The sequence below is a fragment of the Scyliorhinus canicula genome, chromosome 4 (genome assembly GCF_902713615.1).
Source record: "Scyliorhinus canicula chromosome 4, sScyCan1.1, whole genome shotgun sequence".
NCBI classification, from domain to species: domain Eukaryota; kingdom Metazoa; phylum Chordata; class Chondrichthyes; order Carcharhiniformes; family Scyliorhinidae; genus Scyliorhinus; species Scyliorhinus canicula.
The window spans coordinates 143,948,750-143,969,615 of record NC_052149.1 but is presented as its reverse complement, the minus strand read 5'-3'; the positions used below and the strand labels follow the sequence as shown (position 1 = coordinate 143,969,615).

The following is a 20,866-nucleotide window of genomic DNA, read 5'->3' as shown; positions in this document are numbered from 1 at the left end:
ATTTAGTATCTCGCTTATCTCCTCAGCCTCCACACACAACTTCCCACCACTGTCCTTGACTGGCCCTACTCTTATCCTAGTCATTCTTTTATTCCTGACATACCTATAGAAAGCTTTTGGGTTTTCCTTGATCCTACCTGCCAAAGACTTCTCATGTCCCCTCCTTGCTCGTCTCAGCTCTCTCTTTAGATCCTTCCTCGCTTCCTTGTAACTATCAAGCGCCCCAACTGAAACTTCACGCCTCATCTTCACATAGGCCTCCTTCTTCCTCTTAACAAGAGATTCCACTTCTTTGGTAAACCACGGTTCCCTCGCTCGACCCAGAGTTTCAAGAAGCAGCTTAATGGAGGATTGGTGGAGGTTTGAAAAGCTTTAGGGAGGGACTTAGAGGCCTGAGAAAACAGGATGGAGAACGCTCGGCAACCGTTGTCCAGGGAACGCATCCCCGCTGACTCCGACAGGCCGCTGCCATTTTACACTCAATTGAGCTCTAATTAACAGCAGGCGGGACGTCTGTCCGCACTTGGAAGGAAGTTCCACCTTGGACAGCCGTTGGCCAAACAACTCTCCAACCCCACTCAGGCATGATGTTGTAGTGGGCAGGAGAGGTACTGTAGCGCATGCCTGAAACCAAATTCTGGGAACCGTAGTGCTGGTAAGTACCAGAGGTGTCAGGGATGGGAGGGTAGGAGATTACCTGGGAGGTCACAAGGGTGAGGGGATTGGGGGGGGGGGGGGGGGGGGGGTAATCTCACTGTTGGGAGGTATGTCAGAGAGGGTGGGACAGCAGGAGATCTCTTCAGTCAATGAGCAACCCCCCTGGCCCCCCAGGGCTTCCGATGGAGGAGCTCCCCCACATCCCCATCCATCCCTTCTCCCCCACTTCCTGCTGGAGATCAAGGATGAGAGCCTTTTCTTCTCCAAAATGTGACATGGGCCCGTCTGATGGAGCAACTGAAACTTAGATTGAGGTCTGATCTGAGGAACAGCGCTTTTGACAGTGCAGCCCTCCTTTCACTTTGCACTTGAGTGTCAGTCTGGATTATGAACTCAGGTCTCTGGGGGTGGAACCTAAAAGCACAATCTTCAGATTCCCAGACAAGAGTGGTTCCACTGAACCATGATGCAATTAACAGCAGTTAGCAACTACTGGCGAGGACAGAAAACTGGGAGGGAGAAATCACTGAAAAACAAGCCATATTGGTGTAAATTTTAACATCTAAAAAAAGGGTGTGTTGGGTCAGGTCAGATGTTAAAATTTTAAAACCGAAACCTGAAGAACCCACCCAATTCCTGATTTCATGGAGGTGACACACATGTGTTACCATTGCCTTCGAAAGGAAACTCTTCCACTTTTACCACTGTTTTGGAAGGATGTGCAGGTTGATAATCAGTCTGCTTGACCACATTATGAACGCACCTTCCTTGGCCATCCAATCCTGAAGCAGGACTTGAACCATGGGCTTCTGGCACAGAGGGAGGGGCACTACCCACTGTGCCACAAGACCTGCTTTTAGGGGAACAGATAGAGTAGACAGTCAGAGACTTTTTCCCCGGGTGGAACACACCATTACAAGGGGACATAAATTTAAGATAAATGGTGGAAGATATAGAGGGGATGTCAGAGGTAGGTTCTTTACCCAGAGAGTAGTGGGGGCATGGAATGCAGTGCCTGTGGAAGTAGTTGAGTCGGAAACGTTAGGGACCTTCAAGCGGCTATTGGATAGGTACATGGATTAGGGTAGAATAATGGAGTGTAGGTAACTTCTTAAGGGCAGCACGGTAGCATTGTGGATAGCACAACTGCTTCACAGCTCCAGGGTCCCAAGTTCGATTTCGACTTGGGTCACTGTCTGTGTGGAGTCTGCACATCCTCCCCGTGACTGCGTGGGTTTCCTCCGGGTACTCCGGTTTCCTCCCACAGTCCAAAGATGTGCAGGTTGGGTGGATTGGCCATGAAAAATTGTCCAAAATTCTATGATTAACCTAGGACAAAAGTTCGGCGCAACATCGTGGGCCGAAGCGCCTGTTCTGTGCTGTATTTCTCTAGCTATCTCTCCTCCTCACAGCATTGGCATTTCTTTCCTGCAAGTATTTATCCAATTCCCTTTTAACTTCTATTTGCTGGTTAATTCCTCAGGGCAATCCCTTGACCAGAGTCAAGCTGCTTGATTTAAATTTCAAACAACGTTTGGCAGTTAACTGTCAGTCAACATCAACTGGTACATTCTCCATGGCAATGCCTCTATCAATCAGAGTCCATTTTCCAACCAATCAGCACTCTTTTCACATGCAGTATAAATGTATTGTCTCTGTTGGATTTGTGGGGTGAAATCTTCCGGCTGTTCAAGTTGTTGGGACGTCCGGTCCTGCCGACGGCCCACTCCTGCCACAGGTTTCCTGGCAACATGGGGTGAATTCAATCGAAAATCCCATTGACAGCGGCAGGGCAGGCCAATGGCGTGCTGCCTCCCGCTGCTGGGGCCAGAGAATCCAGCCCATGTTATTGCAAAATGGTCTGATGAGTGCAAGAAGAAAAGCTTTGAAACAGAACATCTCTTTTTTTCAGCAATAGTCAAGCTCTGTACTACTATTTGAAAATAAAATGTTACTCTTCAAAGTACAGCATTGATTTCATTTATAAAACGACAGAAGTGTGGTCGGATGCCACAACTGAGATTTAAATCTATGATTGGCCTCAGTACTGCGGCTGGTGATTAAGGTTCATCCGAAGTTTTTCTTCTCCTGATCGCCCTGTTCTGATCCCTATTGGAAATGGGCCACGGGATATCGGAATTGGAAGTCAAGCAATCAATGTGTGGTTTGCGGTTCTTTAGTATTGAACTGCTGAGCAATTCTCACCACTCTGGTCTCAAGCCTGAAGAATAGCAACTGCGGGAAAGTACCAGAAGATGGATGCCGCTCACTGAGCTCTGTCACTGGAGGGATTAATGATTTTAGCACAGAATGATTGAATGGAAACACAAAATAAATCTTCAAGCGCCTGAGAAATCTGTTCCCACCTCCTGAAAATGCTTAAATCAGAAAAATTATTTGAGACGAGCTGCTTTGGATTGCAAAGTCCGACCGTGCAGGTTGTAAAAAAAATGGCTCCACTATATTTACAGTGTTATTAAACTTGACGTCACATTCATTCTTCAGCTGGCATTGATACTGAGAGATCCTAAGACAACAGAGACCAGGTTAGTGCAAGTGGTTCTTGAGGAGTTCCAGGAGTGTGCCTGAAAGGGGCTTGCCCATAACCGTTATCTCCTCTGTTTCCGTTCCACAGACTGTGGATGGTCCCTTCTGCAAAAAACATAAAAGAAAGGAAGACAGTTGATCGAGGGTGGAATGTTCAAAATTGCTTTACAAAGTCAACTTGCAATTAGGAGCACTGTGGTTGAAATTTCTCAGGGCTCCTGTTTCACCTGGTTAGTGCAGGAGGAGTAACTCCTCCCACACTTCCCCAACTGAACTGTATCCCTTGGCCACAGATTGGTGTTGGGGTCAGCTGCACAGCCGGGATTCCTGCAGGTACTCATCAATTTCTCTTTTTCCACCAGAACTACCATTTTAAGTTGGGGCGGCGTCGTGTTGCTTCAAGTGAGGTCTTTCCCAATTCATTCTCCCATCTACACAAGGTCCAACTTGACTAAGGAGATGAATTCCATACTCCATACATTGTTCTTGAAGCATTTCTCTACCTCATGCTTTAAGAAAATATTGTGGGGGTGGCATGGTGGCGCAGTGGTTAGCACTGCTGCCTCACGGTGCCGAGGACCCGTGTTTAACCCTGGCCCCGGGTCACTGTCTTTGTGCAGTTTGCACATTCTCCCTGTGTCTGTGGGTCTTACCCCTATAACCCAAAAATGTGCAGGGTAGGTGGATTGGCCACGTTAAATTGGCCCTTAATTGGACAAAATAAAAAATTAAAATTAAATAAAAAACTACAATCATAAAAAATAAATTGTGGGTTTTATGCAGGCGTTTGATGGACAGTGAGCATGAAAAGGCTGCATTGGTCTGGATACTGAAGGCAATTTACCATAGGTTGTTGCAGATTCAGAAATCTGGGGTACAGAGATGTATCGAACTGAAGAGCAGGAACAGGATGAAGCCATTCAGTCCATTGAACATTTAGGTCATGGCTGATCTGTACCTCAACTCCATTGTCTGATTCACATTAAAATTAGAGTCAAGCTATTTAGAAGATTATGACCAAAATTACAATGCCAAAATCAGTGCCGATCCCTCACCGATCCTACTACCGGTGAGGGGCTAGAGAATGGCTGGGTCCATGGCCGCGCATGCTCAGGGCAACGAACTGCAACGGTTGCGCCGTAAAAGATGGCGCCGGCCGTGTGCGGATCCGATCTGCCAAATAGTGCCCCCCTGGCCATCCCCCACCAGTCCTCCCAGCCCTTGCCGAAGCCACCCCTGCATGCAGCAAGGCTCCTGGCCGACTGTGGTGGCGCTGTACATAGTCCGCAGCCGCCATGCCGGGTTCCCGATCGCCGAGACCACACGACCTCCACGCGGTAGGGAACTTGGCCCATCGGGGGTGAAGCATCGGGGCGGGGACTTCAGGTGTCGCGCCAATGCCGTTCCAATGGCTTACGGCGCGCGACGCGATGACGCCATTTTGGAGGGGGCGGATGATAGAAAACCGGCTTCAAACCGGCGCCACCCCCGATTTGAGCTTCGGAAGGGATTCTCCACCTGATCGTCGATTACGATGTCGGCGCCCGGGAACGGTGTTCTCCCGCCGGAGGAGATTTGCAACCGATTTACGATCACCCTGGGATTGCAGATCGGGAGCAATTTCATATCGCTTGCCATGCAAATCTATGCAAGGCGAGGAATACGAGGGATTCCTGCTATCAGGCAGACATTTTGAGTGGATGGCTTGACAGCGAAGTCCTGCGGCAGGCCAACCACCCTCCTCCCCCGCACCGCAAATCAGCCCCCCACCCCAGGATTGCCTGGGTCCTCCAAGTATGGGGGTGACCCAACCCCATCCACCCCATGGACCTCTGTAATAGGGAGACTACCCCAGGGACATCTGTAATAGGAAGATACCCCCCCCTTGCTGGGACACCTGAAATAGGGGCGCGATTATCTGATCGCGGGACAGAGTATCTGCGCCGTTGTGAAAGCCGCCGTGTTTCACGACAGCGCAAAACGGGCACGAGCACTAGCAATTCTGGCCCCCACAGGGGCGCACTGGGGGCGTCGCCAACCCGTGCATGCACAGTGGTGACGCGCCAACCTGTGCATGCGCGGTGGTCTTACTGAACACTCCGGCCCCGACGCAACATGGCGTGGGGGTTCTGGGGCCGGACATGCAACAAAGTAGGCCGGGGGGAGAGAAAGAGGCTGGCCCGCCAATTGGTGGGCTCCGATCACGGGCCAGACCCCATCGGAGGCCCCCCTGGGGACGGACCCTCCACCCCCAGGCTGCCCCCCGACCCTTCACGCAGAGTTCCCGCCGGCAGCTACCAGGTGTGGGCGGCGCTGGCAGGACTCTGTTTTATCCGCGTGACCGCTCGGCCCAGCTGGGCTGAAGAATTGGCAGCCCGGACTCATACAGCGGCCTGGGACCGGCGGCGCGCTAAACGCGCCGGCGATTCTCTGCACCTCGCACGCCAGCGTGCGCGGGGCTGGGAGAATCGCACCCAGGGAGAATTCCCCTGGGACCCCTTAACTAAAGGGACCCCCATAGAAATCCCCAAACTGAACGGGGCTCCCACTGGGAGCCCCTAACTAAAGCCATGCCCGAGTGATTGGAATGAACTTAGTGCTTAGAAATTACCTTTCTTTGATGTGGTCAATGTTTGTAAACATTGGGGGTTTCTGAACCATGAAGGGAAATTAATGAATCAAGGCTGCAGCTGGTTTCTGGAAGCTGTCAATCACAGCCCACTACTAGAAAGTTATGAATGGCTTGCAGCTAATAGATCAGAAAGTTTGAGACGTTCCCTTTCGAGGAATGGACACGTGGAGCTTCCAGGTAAGTGTTACAGCTGTAATTTTTTTCATTGTCCTGTCTGGACTTCTCTCTGTCTCCCAGACAGTGATCTCTTTTCTGTGGTGAAGGAGGGAAGGGCGGGGCCCTTTATTCAGGGAGTCTCTGCAGGGGGTCCTTTATTTAGGGGTCCCTTTAGTTAGAGGGTCTATCTATCATAGGGATCCCTGTAAGGGGGCCTCCCTATTGCTGGGGTCCTTGCGGAGGGTGTGGGGAGGCTGTGGTGGGGTTAGATTTAGTCGGGGGTCTCTGTGGGGGGTCCCTTTAGTTAAGGTATCCCGGGTGGGGTCTCCCTGTTATAGGGGCTCCTGAGGGTGGGGTAAAAGAGTCTGCCTATTACAGGGATAGTTCTTCCTATTTCAGCTGACGGGCGGGCAGTCGTAAACCTCAATCCAGGACTAGCGGGGGGAGGTCGGAGCATCACGATAGCACCCATCCCAATATTCCCCCTCTGCCTACTTCTCCATCCCATCATGAAGCACACTTTGGGCATTGCGGGACAGAGAATCCAGCCCGTTATCTTAATTCATGACAAAGTTAAAACTGATTCAAAATAATTATTTCATGCTAAAACACTGTACTAATTGTTCTATTTTGAATTCTGACTTCCCATAATATAAAGTTTGAGCCGTACTAACTTGTATAGGCTGGTTTCAGAATGGATTCTGTTCTGTAATTTCTCTTCAATGGCTCTGTTATTCGTCTGGAGGCCAGGACCACTGCTAGACATTGCTGATCTGTGTGAAACCTTGAACCAAAAAAGTACTCTGTATTATTCTGAACATTTTGTATCTGATAATACATTCAGTATTTTTAATTTTAAACTAGATCCGCTCAGGAGAAAGAAGTATTTCCATGCAAAACTGGAAGACAAATAAGGAAACTTCATCAACAGCTTTAGCACAAGCTATTTTTTAAATCAAACTATCGTCTGTACAAAGATAGTTTAGTTGGAAGTAAGATTTGGATTGAGATTTCTCTGCCACTACACTGAAGAAATTTAGAACCAGAGAATCCCTACTCTGCAAAAGGATCTCAAAAATTTAAATATATAAGCCCCCAAATTCCCCCAAATAAACAGTATGACTCTTCAGAGCAGCTTTATAACACGGTCAAGGGTCAAATTGTTTTTTTGGGGAATTTGTGGGGTCTTGGAAACCATCCAGCTTTTTTTAGAGTGCTTAAATGTTTGTACAAATTCTCTAAAATATTTATAAGCACATGGAACAGCTGGATTGTATCCAAGAGCCCACAACTCCACCAAATAAACAATTTGATCTCAGTACTACAATTCTCAGTAGGTGTCTAAATTGAAAACAAAAAAAAACATTCACATGTGCTTAATATTACTTAACGTTTAAAACTTTTTCCACCTCCATGTAGCTGGTAAAAAATTCAGCGGCCTCGCAGAAAATCCAGAAACATTTTGGAGAGGAGTTCTTAATTAAACCGTCAGACTGTAAGTTGGCTCCTTCATAGGAACAGGGCTGTTTTAGGCCCTGCTCCCTCTCCCATCCTCGGGAAAATGATGGAGAGCAGAAACAGAAGCGGTATTTCCAGACAAGCTACTTGGCAGCCATTATTTTTTCCACCCTGCCCCCATTCCCATCCAATTCAGGACATGAAATTTCTGGTCAGCGTGTTCATCCAGAAATGGTTGGAAATACACAGCTGATCCAGCACAGGGAAACAAGGGTTAATGTTTTGGAGGGAGGTTCTTTTTTGGGTTGGGTAGGTGTTTAGGAAGGTTAATATCATTGATCCCTTACCAAGACGCTCATCCACATCAAAAGGCATGTGGATAGGTGAAACTGGTATCCCACAACTCTCACTTATGACTCAAAGCAGCTGGTTGTGCACACTGGGCGACCATTCCGCAGGATCGTGATTCGGCAGTCAAAACAAAGTGACGGGCACACCAGCTTTGGCTGGTATGGTGTTGGGATGTCACTTCAGGCTTATCATTACTTCGAAGTGCTGAAGACTGGGAGGGACTGCTATGGCAGAAGATCCCAACAAGCTAGTAGGGCAATAGCTTAGAAGGCAGAGGCTTACAAGATGTGTCATTCATCCTCTTTGCTATCCTGACTTGGAAATACCTGTTTAGTTCACCTTCCATCTCCTTATTTTCCATTGTTAATTTCTCAGTCTCACTTTCCATCAGGCCAGTGCTCACTTTGTCAACTCTTTTCTTATTAAACATCGATAGAAGCTCTCTTGCTATCTGTTTTTACATTTCTAGCCAGCTCTCTCGAACTCTAATTTTTCCTTCCTTATTTATTGTTTAGTCATTCTTTTCTGTATTTTGTATTCTGTCCAACCTTCTGACCCACCACTCAAACTTCTGCAATTACACGTTTTTTTCTTTAAGTTTGATACAATCTTTAACTTTTTAAAATTAGGGTGGTTCCTCCCCCTTGGAATGTTTATTTCCTGTTGGAATGTATAAATTCAATAAATTCTGAAATAGCCCTTTAAATGTCTGCCACCACATTTCTAGGAGCAGGAGGAGGCCACTTGACCCTTCACCGCCGTTCATTATGATAATAATAATAACCGTTTATTGTCACAAGTATGAAGTTAATGTGAAAAGCCCCTAGTCGCCACATTCCGGTGCCTGTTTGGATAAGCTGGTACAGGAATTGAACCCGCACTGTTGGCCTTGTTCTGCATCACAAACCAGCTGTCTAGCCCACTGAGCTAAACCTGACTTATCTAGCTGATCATCCAACTCAGTAACCTGTTCCCGCTTCCTCCCCGTCCCCATATCCTCAGATATAGTTGTTGGGGCTAAAGAGGTCAAACTCCTTCTTGAAAACATACAATGTTTTGGCCTCAACCATCTTCTATGGTAGCGCAGACATTTCTGGGTGAAGACATTTCTCCTCATCTCAGTCTACATGCTTTATCCCGTATCCTCAGACTGTGATCCCTGGTAATGGACATGCCCTTCCATCTGGAACATCCTTCTTGCATCTACCCTGTCTAGTCTTGATCGAATTGCATAGGTTTCTATGAGATCCCCTCCTCATTCCTCTGAATTCCAGTGAATACAATCCTCACAAACTCGATCTTTCCTCATACATCAGTCCCGACATCCCAGGAATCAGTTTGGTAAACCTTCATTGCACTCCCTCCAAGGAAGAATACCCTTCCTCAGATAAGGAGACCAAAACTGCACACAATACTCTAGGTACGGTCTCACCAGGTCCCTGTATAATTACAGCAAGACATCCCTGCTCCTGTACTATCTAGCTTTATCCTATGGTCTCATAAATGCCATCATTTATGTTTAAAATACTCAATGTATAATACCCTGGGGCGGCACAGTGGTTAGCACTGCTGTGCCACAGCGTCAGGAACCCAGGTTCGATTCTGACCTTGGGTGAGTGTCTGTGTGGAGTTTGCACCTTCTCTCTCCATGCCCGGATGCTGTGGTTTCCTCCCACAGTCCAAAGATGTGGAAGGTAGGTAGATTGGCCATGTCTCATTGCCCGCTGCGTCCAAAGGTTAGGTGGAGTTATGGGGAGTAGGCTTAAGTAGGGTGCTCTTTCAGAGGGTCGGTGCAGACTCAGGGCAGTATTCTCCCTCCCCCCCCCCCCACGCCGTGTGGGAGAATCGCCGGGGCACCGCGCGAACCGCGCCACTCCGCTCCGACCCCTGCATGCAATTCTCCCCCCCCCCCCCCCCCCCCCCCCCCCCGAAACCAGCGCCGCGCTAATCCCGCCAGGTCGCTCAGAGAATCGCCGCAAACGGCGACCGCCGATTCTCCGGCCCGAATGGGCCGAGCGGCAGCTCCGACACAACAGGGTCCCACCAGCGCCATCACCCCTGGTCATGGCTGGCAGGGACTCTGCAGGAACGCTCGGGGGGGGGGGGGGGGGGGGCCTGTGGGGTGGGGGTAATCGGGGCCCACCAATCGGCGGCCCGGCCTCTCCTCCCCGGGCCTACATTCCGCCGAGGCCGGCCCCTGAACACCCATGCCTTATTACGTCGGGGCCGGCGCAAGTAAGAAGTTCCCCGCGCATGCGCAGGATGGCACGGCCCAAATGCGCATGCGCAGGATTGAGCTGCCCCAACTACGCATGCGCAGGTTGGCGTGGCGGGTACTCTGGAGTGGTGTGAACCACTCCAGCGCCGTGCTGGCCACCTGAGGGGGCCAGAATAGGTCGTGCCCGGGCCATGTTCGCGCCGTCGTGAAACGCGACGGTGTTCACGTGCACGGGCACTTGGTTTGCGGAGCGGAGAATCACCCCCTCAGTTGGCCAAATGGCCTCCCTCAGCACTGTCGGGTTTCTATGATTCTTTCTATGATACCAGTCTCTCCTGCTCTCTGGTGGGCTCAAGAACTGTTCCAAGAAACTATCCTGCAAACATTCTACGAATGCCTCATCTAAGTTTTCTTGCCCATCTCATTTTTCCAGTCTCTTTGAGAATTAAAATCCCCCATGCCTATCATCATAACGTTCTGACAAACTCATTATTTCTCCATTTATATTCCATTCTACCATGTAGGTTCTAAAAGGAGGCCTGTACACCATCCTCACAAGTGACTTCTTGCCATTATCATTCCTCTACTCTACCCAACTGCTTCTACATCCTGTTTCCTGAACTTAGGTCATCCCCTCTCTAATATGCTAATACCATCACTAAATAACTGAGCCACCGCTCCACCCTTTCCTAGCTTCTTGTCCTTCCTAAATATCATGCACCCTTCAATATTCAGGCCCCAGTTATGTCTCTGCAATGACTATCAGATTGTACTTATTTATTTGTATTTTAGCCTGCAGTTCATCTATTTTGTTTTGAATGCTTTCAAAACAGTCTTTGCTCTTTCAGACATACATGTATTTATCTTTCTGATTTCCAACACTTGCAGGTTTTTCTCACTTTATTTCCAGGTGGTAAATACTTTCATTGAGATATGCAATTGGGAAGAAAATAAATAAATTAAGGACATTCCAGACAAAAACTTAATTTGTCTTAATTTATCGTTGGGCAAAGTGATAAAGATAGCTCAGCTCATTCAAAACAGACAAGAACATGAAAATAATGAATTTAGAACTGGTATATTGTTTAGTGTCTCTGATATTTAGGCCCTGATTCCCAACAATGATGTGCCCAGCATGAATATGGCAGGGGATGAATTATCCCATCGCTCATACCATCACAGAAAAAATGAGGCACTGCCCAACCCTGTTACTGAGCCCACTCTCATTTGGGGGTAATAGCCATCTGGTTTTGAACCACGCTGTCCAGGTTTTTCCAGGAGACTGCCCTTTACTTTCTCTAAGCTGTAACCATCTCCAAAAGTTTCCATTTTCCCATCTTGCTTCATATCTTAAGCTTTAAATATGCACCTTTGAATTCCGAGGGACTGGATCCGCTGGCAGGGGTCTGTTCGGAGGCTTATGTTTTAAGGGTGTAATATTAGCATCTTTTGAAGTTGCTGGAGACGGCACCCATAGTGCTGCACGGCTTCGTACGCTACTGTCCTGTTGAATATCATTGGTTGGAGAGGTAGGCCGAAGGCTTGGTAGTATTAAGACAGCCTTCTGAGAACGATCAGAGTGAGGTAATCGTGGCTTCTGAGGCAATGCAGGACTTCGCTGCAGTCCAGTATGAAAAAAAGAAGAGAATCAAATATTACGTAAGATATTTATCTTTGTTTTGCTCTTCGCTATTCCACCCCAACCGCCCTCACCACCACTTTCATCTCCAGTCTCTGTGCTCTCCTGCTCATGTACATCAACCAGCAACAAAGCACTTAAGGTTCTTACTGGGTATTGAAGATCATTCCAGTTCCTTTGGCACCAATTGCCCTTCAATACTTCACCCAAATGTCTATACTCAATGTGGAAGTGAAAACAGTGGGGTGAATTCTCTGCTGGCAGGATGCTCCGTTCCACAGGCAACACACACCCGCCCCTGCATACCCCAGCAGCGTGGAGTGGCCACAATGGAAAATCCTACTGACTGGTGGGGGGAACAGAGAATCCCGCTGCCGGCGATAGTACACTGCCGAGAAACTCTCTGAGGAGGCGGAGAATTCACCCCAGTGTCTCCAAGGAATGGGGTTGCCAAGATATGATGGAGGCAAGCTTGTAGTGCATAGGGAGGTTACGACCGAGATATGAAATATCTCGATTTTCATGAACCACGCAGATTATGAGATTGTACAATCCCAAGAGGTAAATGCAGAATAGTAAGTGAAGGTTATAATTTAAGGAGAGTTGGGCCGAAAGAAAGGGACTTAAATATAAAGTGCCAGGGAGCCAATGGCTTTAGGTTCAAAGAGGCGGAGGGAAGCTGGGGAAGAAATTGCAGAGGTTCTGACTGTAGTTTTGTATCTTATTTTGGAAATGAACATAATGGGCAGAATTCTATTTCTTCCATTATTGGTGTTCCTAGGGTTTCTAATTTTGGATGAAATTATGACATGCCTGAAGAAAACAGGAGTTAATCAGGGCTAATCAGCATGGATTTCCAAAGGACAGACTAAGCTTGACAAAAATGGAAATGCAAAGGTTGTTGTCAAGCTGGATTTTCAAAAAAGCATTTGGTAAGAGACTCTTAGGAAGGAGGCATATGGAGTTAAGAGCATTGTGGCCACAGCAATAGACAGAATTAAAGGGCAGGAAGCAAAAGGTAGAGATAACAGGATGTTATCGGAAGAAAAACAGGCGGAGAATTTATGGACGCAATATAATGGCCACACTGCGCCTGATAAGCAAAAGTCGGGAGACCACACTCCCTGATCTACCCAGCTCATAACGGCTCACGTGACCTAACGCGATCTCGTGAGACGTTGCGATGTGGGCAGGATCACTTTTTCGCAACTCTGCATATTAATGTGAGACAGCTGGTCTCACTTTGATGTGCAGATTCCAGAGGTACCCGAGGTGTGGGATCCATCTCCTTTGCCTCGGAGACCTCGGGTGAGCGCCGTTCAATACCGGTCTCCACAAACGGGGATCAGACGGAACGGCACTCGTGGAGGTCTCCCACAGGATTGGATGCCGCCAGGTGCATGACCTTTGGGCATGGTTGTACCCTGGCATGGCCGGTGCCACCCGTGCATCCTGGCACTGCCAGCATGGCACCCTGGCAGTGCCACCTGCATGCCAATCTGGCACTACGAAGGTGCCCATGCAGCACGGCCAGCTTGAAAGGGCACTGCCAGGTTGGCACTGCAAAGGTGCCAAGCTGGCATTTTTTGTGCGGATGCGATCGGGCCATGGTGTCCTGTGCAGGTGTTTGGGGGGGGTCCGTCCCATAGTGCTTGGGGCGGTGTCGGGGTCACTTTGGGGGACTCTTAATTTCAGTTCAAGGGCAATTAGGGATGGGCAATAAAAGCTGGTCCAGCCATCGATGCCCACGTCCCATGAATGAACAAAAAAGAGTGATTGGGATCTTCAAAACTAAATAAGATTATAAGGTAAGTAGCAATTGATTGGTTTCATCTCTTGGTGAAATAGTAATGTGCACTAATTCAGAAAAAGAATTAAACGCAAGTTTTGAAAAAAATCATCCTCGAGAAGCTTGTAAGAATGAGGAATTATTGTTGAAGTAGCCACTATTACTTATTTTAAAGGAGAGCTGGATAGTTATTTGGAAAAGGGTATGGGGAGTGACCAAGAGAAAACATTAATGCAACATTCTGTGAATTCATTCAAGAGATCACAGCTGAGGCTGATCCCTTCCCAGAGTGATTCTCATTCAATGACAATTGAGTCTGATCAAATTATCCTGACTGATCTGGGGTTTTCTTTGACTGCCTGCCTGGTTCTGATATTGAGTGCACTGCATCCAACCACGTCTTCAATTCACTCACTCCAGACCAGGAACTGAACCAGGGACTGGAGACCTGAAGAGTCTGGACAGTCTGGCCCGGAACCTCACTATCAATTGTCTTTAACCATTGAGCCATCTGGAGAGAAACGGTCCATACTCAATATTCCCTTTCCTTTAAATAGTACACTATTTTCTCCGAGGCTTACCTTTGTATCTTTGTTTCTGATTTGGAAAATTGGGTTGGAGTGGCCATTGTTAATTTTCTGGTCCAAGTTATTAGCACTGGAAAAAGAAACACCACAGTTTAACACACTGTTCGTAAAATGTCTCCTTGACTCCTATACAGTAAAAATAAATAGAATTGTTTTTAAGCCATGGACGTGGACGAACATATTCAGGAGTGTCCTTGTCTCTCTCTGTGTGAATATGGGTATACGCATGCTTCTTCATGATTGTCTGTGTGCGTGCATGTCAATCTCAATGCAAGACTTTCTTTGTCCTCGTTTTTGTGTGTGTGGTGTGAATGTGTGTAGTCATCAAGCTGAGGGTTAACTTTCTGCTTTAGACCCAACAGCAGCATCAAGGAATAAAAACAGAAAGTGTTTGAAATACTCAACAGTTCTGGCAACATATGTGTATATGTGTGGGTTCAAATGCATGTAGGAATGGCAAAGGAAGTATTCTGGATGTGGTAGTGATTGGCATTGTGGGGGGTTCTGTGGGAGGGAACAGCCAGTCCAGGTAAGAAAAAGGAGCTAAAGGGCAGTGTCAGCACTGTCCAGCAGAGTGGCACAGTGATTAGCACTGGTGCCTAACAGTGCCAGGGATCCGTGCGCAATCCTGGTCTTGGATGCCTGTCTATGTGGAGTTTATACGTTCTCCTCATGTCTGCGTGGGTTTCCTCCGGGTGCTCCGGTTTCCTCCCCAGTCCAAAGACGTGGAGGTTAGGTGGATTGGCCATGATCAATGCACGGAGTTACAGGGAGATGGCTGGAGATTAGGTTGAAGTCAAGTGTTCTTTCAGAGGGTCGGTGCAGACTCAATGGGCTGAATGGCCTCCTTCTGCACTGTAGGGATTCAATGGATTCACCTCTGGGTCCATCTCAGCGTGTAGGCTGACAGAGTCCTACAGGATTTTGCCTTTACAACATTTTTTTTTCTTTTTATATTTAGAGTACCCAATTCATTTTTTTCCAATTAAGGGACAATTTAACATGGCCAATTCATATAGCTTGCACATCTTTGGGTTGTGGCAGTGAAACCCACGCAAACATGGGAAGAATGTGCAAACCCCACACGGACAGTGACCCAGAGCCAGGATCGAACCTGGGACCTTGGCGCCGTGAGGCCGCAGTGCTAACCCACTGCGCCACTGTGCTGCCCTGCCTTTACAACATTTTCATTATCTCTGCTGAAAGTGATCTCGAAAAATGCCTTTGCATAGCATAGAAGAGAGGGCTAGCTGAGCCTGAAAGTTCAGCCATGTCTCACAGAGTGTCCAGAAGAACATTTTCTCCTAATGTGTACATCTAATAAAGAGCAAGCAAACAAAAAAATAATTGTTTCTTCCACAATAAAGAAATGTCCTTAACTCCCCTGTAACCATCAAAGTGTGCCAACCATGAGGCTCGCTGTACATTTAGCTCTCTGGCTAAACAAGTCTCAACAAATAACAATGATGCACACGTGAATGAAGTGAAACCAATGTAATGTAAAATATTTACATCAAGGCAGATGGAAGTGTGGTACGGTAGTAATTTCACGAGATCAATCATGCAGAATCTCAGAATAATGATCAAGGGACAAGGGTTCAAATCCAACTATGGCATCTGGCGAAATTTTAAAAGGTTTAATTAATAAACCTGGAACTTTAAAGCTAGTCTCAGTAATGGTGACCATAAAACTATCATTGATTGTCATAAAAACCCATCTGGTTCACTAATGTCCCTTTCGGGAAAGAAATCTGCCATCCTTAACATGTCTGGCCTACATGTGGCTCCATATCGACAGCAATGTGATTGACTCTTAACTATCCTGGGAAATGCTGGGGCAAGCTGCTCAATTCAGGGGCAATCAGGGATGGGCAACAAATGCTGCCCTTTTCCAGTGATGCCCACATCTCATGAAAGAATAAAGGATTTACAAGCGTAAATGTAATTTTGAATAACACCCGATGCCACCTTTTTGCTCTCAGTAAGTCTTATGTTACTGGCAACGGAGTTGGGGAGACAAGTTGTGGCTGTGAAGTGGAGCCTCCCAGTTTGATCAAGAAGCTCTTCTTTTGCCCTGCTGTACATGCTGCATTGTCAGCTGACAGTGGGGTTCACCAATGAGGAGAGTTCCCTACTGCTGAATTGCACGTGGTTCCCATACACGCTGCCAGTACTTTAAATGTTCATTATATTCGTGTGGGAAACAGGAAAGAGTATGAGGGTGAAAGGGGTGCACAGTTCCAGTTCTGCCATCAGAAACATTGACAGAATACTGACCATATGTGAGATAAGTTAAACATAAAGGTCAATTTACCAGAACTGTTTGTCATCGGGCCCAGGGTTCCTGATGTCCTGAGGACAGATGTTGTGTCTTCGTCGGTAGTAGCAATACAGAGTTACCCCAATGCCACACAGCAAGAATAAAATTGGCACCACGATTCCTGCCACAATCAGGGCGTTATCTGCAAATAAACATTGTGTTATAGAAAATTCATTGCCAATTTAGTCTCCATAATATTTCTCAAATTTGAACGTCATGTGGAATAAACTTAATTTGCTGATGCTTTGACGTAATGTTTCGCATTCGGTTGCTATGAAATAAAGCTGAAGTGGGAGAGCTATGTGCCTCACCGTGTTTTGCACCGTGTCTTCATCTATGGGAACTGGTTCAAGTCCAGATCAGTCATTTTCTGCTGGGCTTCAGCATTCTCATCTCTGAGTCAGAAGGTTGTGGATGCACATCCCGCTCCGGAGACTTCAGCACACCATTCAGACTCGCACTCCACTGAGGTATTGGTGGAGCACTGCAATGCTGGAGGTTTCAATTTACAGACGAAACATCTAACTGAGGCACTGTCTGTCCACTCAGATGGATGTAAAACATCTCGTGATCCCATTTGAAGAAGAGCAGGGTACCCTGTGCAATATTTCAATCTATATTTATATTTGGGTGCATGGCGACATAGTGGTCAGCACTGCTGCCACACAGCACCAGGAATCCGGTTCAATTTTGGCCTTGGGAGACTGTCTGTGAGGTGTCTGCGTGAATTTCCTCCAGGCTCTCCAGTTTCCTCCCACAGTCCGAAGGTGTGTAGGTTAGGTGGATCAGCCACGCTAAAATTGTCCATTAGTATCCAAAGATGTGCAGGTTATGTGGAGTTACAGGGTTAGGGTGGGGGAGTGGGCCGAGGTTGGGTCCTCTTTCAGAGGGACGGTGCAGACTCGATGGACCAAATGGCCTCCTTCTCCACTAGAGAGATTCTATGAATTCTCACCAAAAGGCAGATTGACTTGCTTTTATCAATTTGCGGTTCGTGAGATCTTTCTGTGCATAAATCAGCTGCCACATTTCACTGCATTACAACAGTGATTACAAATCAAACATACCCCACTGGCTGAAAAATGTGATGATATGCATAATGTAAGTTTGTGCATAATGTTATGCATGACATCTGACCACTAGGTGCCATTGTAAACTCATCATATCACCATGTGCTCAGGGAGTTGGGAGTTGGCCGTGTTGGGAGATAGGCATATTTGTAGTAGTTCCACAAGAGTTGTTTAGTGTTAGTTGTTTGTTAGTTTGTTTATCCTAGATATCTTATCACGCAGTTTGTTCTATAATAAATTATTTTAAACTACATGTTCTGCAGTTCATCATTCACTTCGGCTAATCTACAGAACATGACATAAAGGGGCAGCACGGTGGCCTAGTGGTTAGCACAACCGCCTCACGGCGCTGAGGTCCCAGGTTCGATCCCTGCTCTGGGTCACTGTCCGTGTGGAGTTTGCCCATTCTCCCCGTGTCTGCGTGGGTTTCGCCCCCACAACCCAAAAATGTGCAGAGTAGGTGGATTGGCCACGCTAAATTGCCCCTTAATAGAAAAAATAATTGGGTAATCTAAATTTATAAAAAAAAAGAACATGACATAAAGTACTTACACACATCCTGAAAAGCGATATATAAATGCTAATTTTTTTCTTTCTAAGCTTCTACCTGCTCATGCTGTATCTGGCTGGCAGTATTTTGAGTTCAGAAAGTGAAAAGTCATCCACTTCAAACCACATTAAATTGAAGCTCAAAGTTTAGCTTTAATGTCTGGTCACAAGCAAATGATGGAGCACTGGTAGTCAGTAACTTCAGATGTCGTTCTGCTGTTTAATTACGGCGCTGCCAGGCTCTCGACCCATGCACTTGAGTCACCTGTCTCCTGGCAGCCACCCGTTCATAAGCAAAGGTGCCTTTTTTCCTTCATAAGATTGAAATTTAAAATCAAATTATTTGTAAAAGTCTATTCAGCTAGTTTGGCAGAGACTGGGAATTGCACAGGGGGAATTCCTGCTCTGCGTGGGCCAAATTGCAGATCCATTCACCAATTCTGAGTGGGATAGCCGGACTGATTCCACCTTCTATTGCTTCAGCTTGGCTTTGCCCTCCCCCATTCTAGAATGGTCCCGCCAAAATTGGAAGGGAGAAAATGCCTGCCTTCTCAGGTAGGGGCAAAAGATCCCGTGGTTCTATTTTGATGAAGAGCGGGTTTGGTTGGGGGGGGGGGGATCCTGGCTGCGCTGGACAATATTTATCTCTTAACCAACATCACATGAACAGCATTTTGGTAGGTAACATTTCGCGGTTTTTACATAGATTACAGTGCAAGAGGCCGCCATTCGGCCCATCGAGTCTGCACCGACCCACTTAAACCCTCACTTCCATCCTATCCCCATAACCCAATAACCCCTCCTAAACGTTTTTGATACTAAGGGCAATTTAGCATGGCCAAACCACCGAACCTGCACGTCTTTGGACTGTGGGAGGAAACCGGAGCACCCGGAGGAAACTCACGCAGACACGGGGAGAACGTGCAGACTCCACACAGACAGTGACCCAGCAGGGAATCGAACCTGGGACCCTGACGCTGTGAAGCCACAATGCTATCCACTGTGCTACCGTGCTGCCCCGTTTGTGGGGGGATTTGCTGTGTGCAAATTGGCCAGAACATTTTCTGCCTTACAACAGTGACTAAAATTCACATAAGTAGTCCATTGGCTGTAAAACACTTCAGAGCATCCTGGGCGGGATTCTCTAGCCTTCCAGCAGTGGGAGACAGTGCACTGTTTGCTAGATTCAATGGGATTTCCCATTGAAGCCACATCATGCTGCTGGGAAACCTGTGGGTGGGAATGCATTGCCAGCGGGACCAGAGAATCCCCCCACCATGAACGGCCAGAGAAATTCAGCCGCTACGATCACAAAAAGGTGCTATTTCACTGAAAGCTTTTCTTTTGACTTCTTTGTGGCATTTCAAGCAAGCAAAAGGCCAATGTCTTTACTGCAGTGTTTCGATTGGACCAGCTCAGTGCAACACCAAGGTAATTGTCCAAGTTGAGAGTCCTCTGGCCATATCTGGAGTGTACACTGCTCACTGGTAAAGTACAACCCCCGCCCCCCCCCCCGTGCTCCCCGACTGAGCCACTAAAAATACATTAACGTCAGCGGGACCTTAAGATCTCATCGCCGGCCAACAGGGGGCCTCCTCCGCCTGGGTGTGGGGAGGCAGAAAATCCCGCCCAGGAAGACTGCGCGTGTTGTTCAATGTACTAGCAAGGTATTTCGAATAAAGGAATAATTAAAAGAAAACTCTTGTCCACTTCTAGATGGCAGCGGTTTTACATTCCTGTCACAAGATCTCTCAGCAGACTTCACTGGCACACAAATTAAACTTTGTTGAGCTGCTCAAAGCCCGGGCTATATGATATGCAATGATTGTAATGGCTCAAACTCAGCCACAATCCAGGTAGATCCTGAAGGACGGCAGCATTGCAAATTGCCTTTTCTTTGTCTGGCTTCTTTTTAAGGTGCAACGCAGATACCTGGCTATGCAAATCATATGTGCCAAGATATATCTGACAAATCTAACAGACTTCCAGAAAAGCAATTTAATTTATTTATATGAACATACAAAATTGAAAATCTGTAAAGTGCCCGAGGATGCATCACACCTGGCCCACACCTCCAGCAAAAGCAGGAGATTTTCCTCTGGGTGCTCCGGTTTCCTCCCACAGTACAAAGTTGTGCAGGGTAGGTAGATTAACTATGCAAAAATTGTTATTTATTGTCCAAAGATCTGCAGGTCAAGTGGGGTTACGGGGGTTGGGGAGGGGCGGGGGGGGGGGGGGGGGGGGGGGTGGACAGTGGGTCCAGGTGAGGTGGATATTTTTTTACAGGATTACAATCCTCATAATTTAAGCACAGTACAGTTTTGGTCTCCTTATTCAAGAAAGATATACTGGCATTGGAGGCAGTTTAGAGAATGTTCACAAAGCTGATTCCTGGGATAAAGGAGATTTATTATGAGGAAAGGTTGAGCTGGATAGGCCTATACTCATTGGAATTTAGAAGACTGAGAGGTGATCTTATTGAAGCATACATGATTCTGAGTAGTCTTGACAGGGTGGATCATGGAATTATAGAATCCCTATAGTGCAGAAAGAGTCTGCACCAACCCTTGGAAAGAGCACCCTACCTAGGCCTACACCGCCACCCTATTCCCGTAACCCAGTAACCCCACCTAACCTATCAGACATTAAGGGGCACTTTAGCATGGCCAGCCCACCTAACCTGCACCTTTGGACTGTGGGAGGAAGCCTGAGCACCCGGAGGAAACCCATCAAGATACAGGGAGAAGGTGCAAACTCCACACAGTCACCCGAGGCCAGAATTGAACCCAGGTCCCTGGCGCTGTGAAGCGGTAGTGCTAAACACTGTGCCACCACGCTGCCCCTGCTGAGAGAGCACATGATTCTTCTTGTGAGGGAATCTAGAAACAGGAGG

At 47.3% G+C, this 20,866-nt stretch overlaps 1 protein-coding gene across 2 annotated transcripts in view; it reads right to left on the bottom strand.

Moving 5' to 3' along the window:
* Positions 1–1,948: 1,948 nt before the first annotated feature.
* adam19b (ADAM metallopeptidase domain 19b) overlaps positions 1,949–20,866 on the bottom strand; it is a 200,579-nt gene continuing 181,661 nt past the window's right edge. For both annotated transcript variants that reach the window (XM_038795297.1, XM_038795298.1), the window contains 5 exons: positions 16,349–16,496; positions 14,029–14,104; positions 11,389–11,637; positions 6,667–6,776; positions 1,949–3,309 (listed from right to left, as the gene is read on the bottom strand). In XM_038795297.1, coding sequence (XP_038651225.1) covers positions 3,267–3,309; positions 6,667–6,776; positions 11,389–11,637; positions 14,029–14,104; positions 16,349–16,496 — 626 coding nt within the window. In that variant the 3' untranslated portion in view covers positions 1,949–3,266. The remainder of the gene's footprint in view (positions 3,310–6,666; positions 6,777–11,388; positions 11,638–14,028; positions 14,105–16,348; positions 16,497–20,866) is intronic.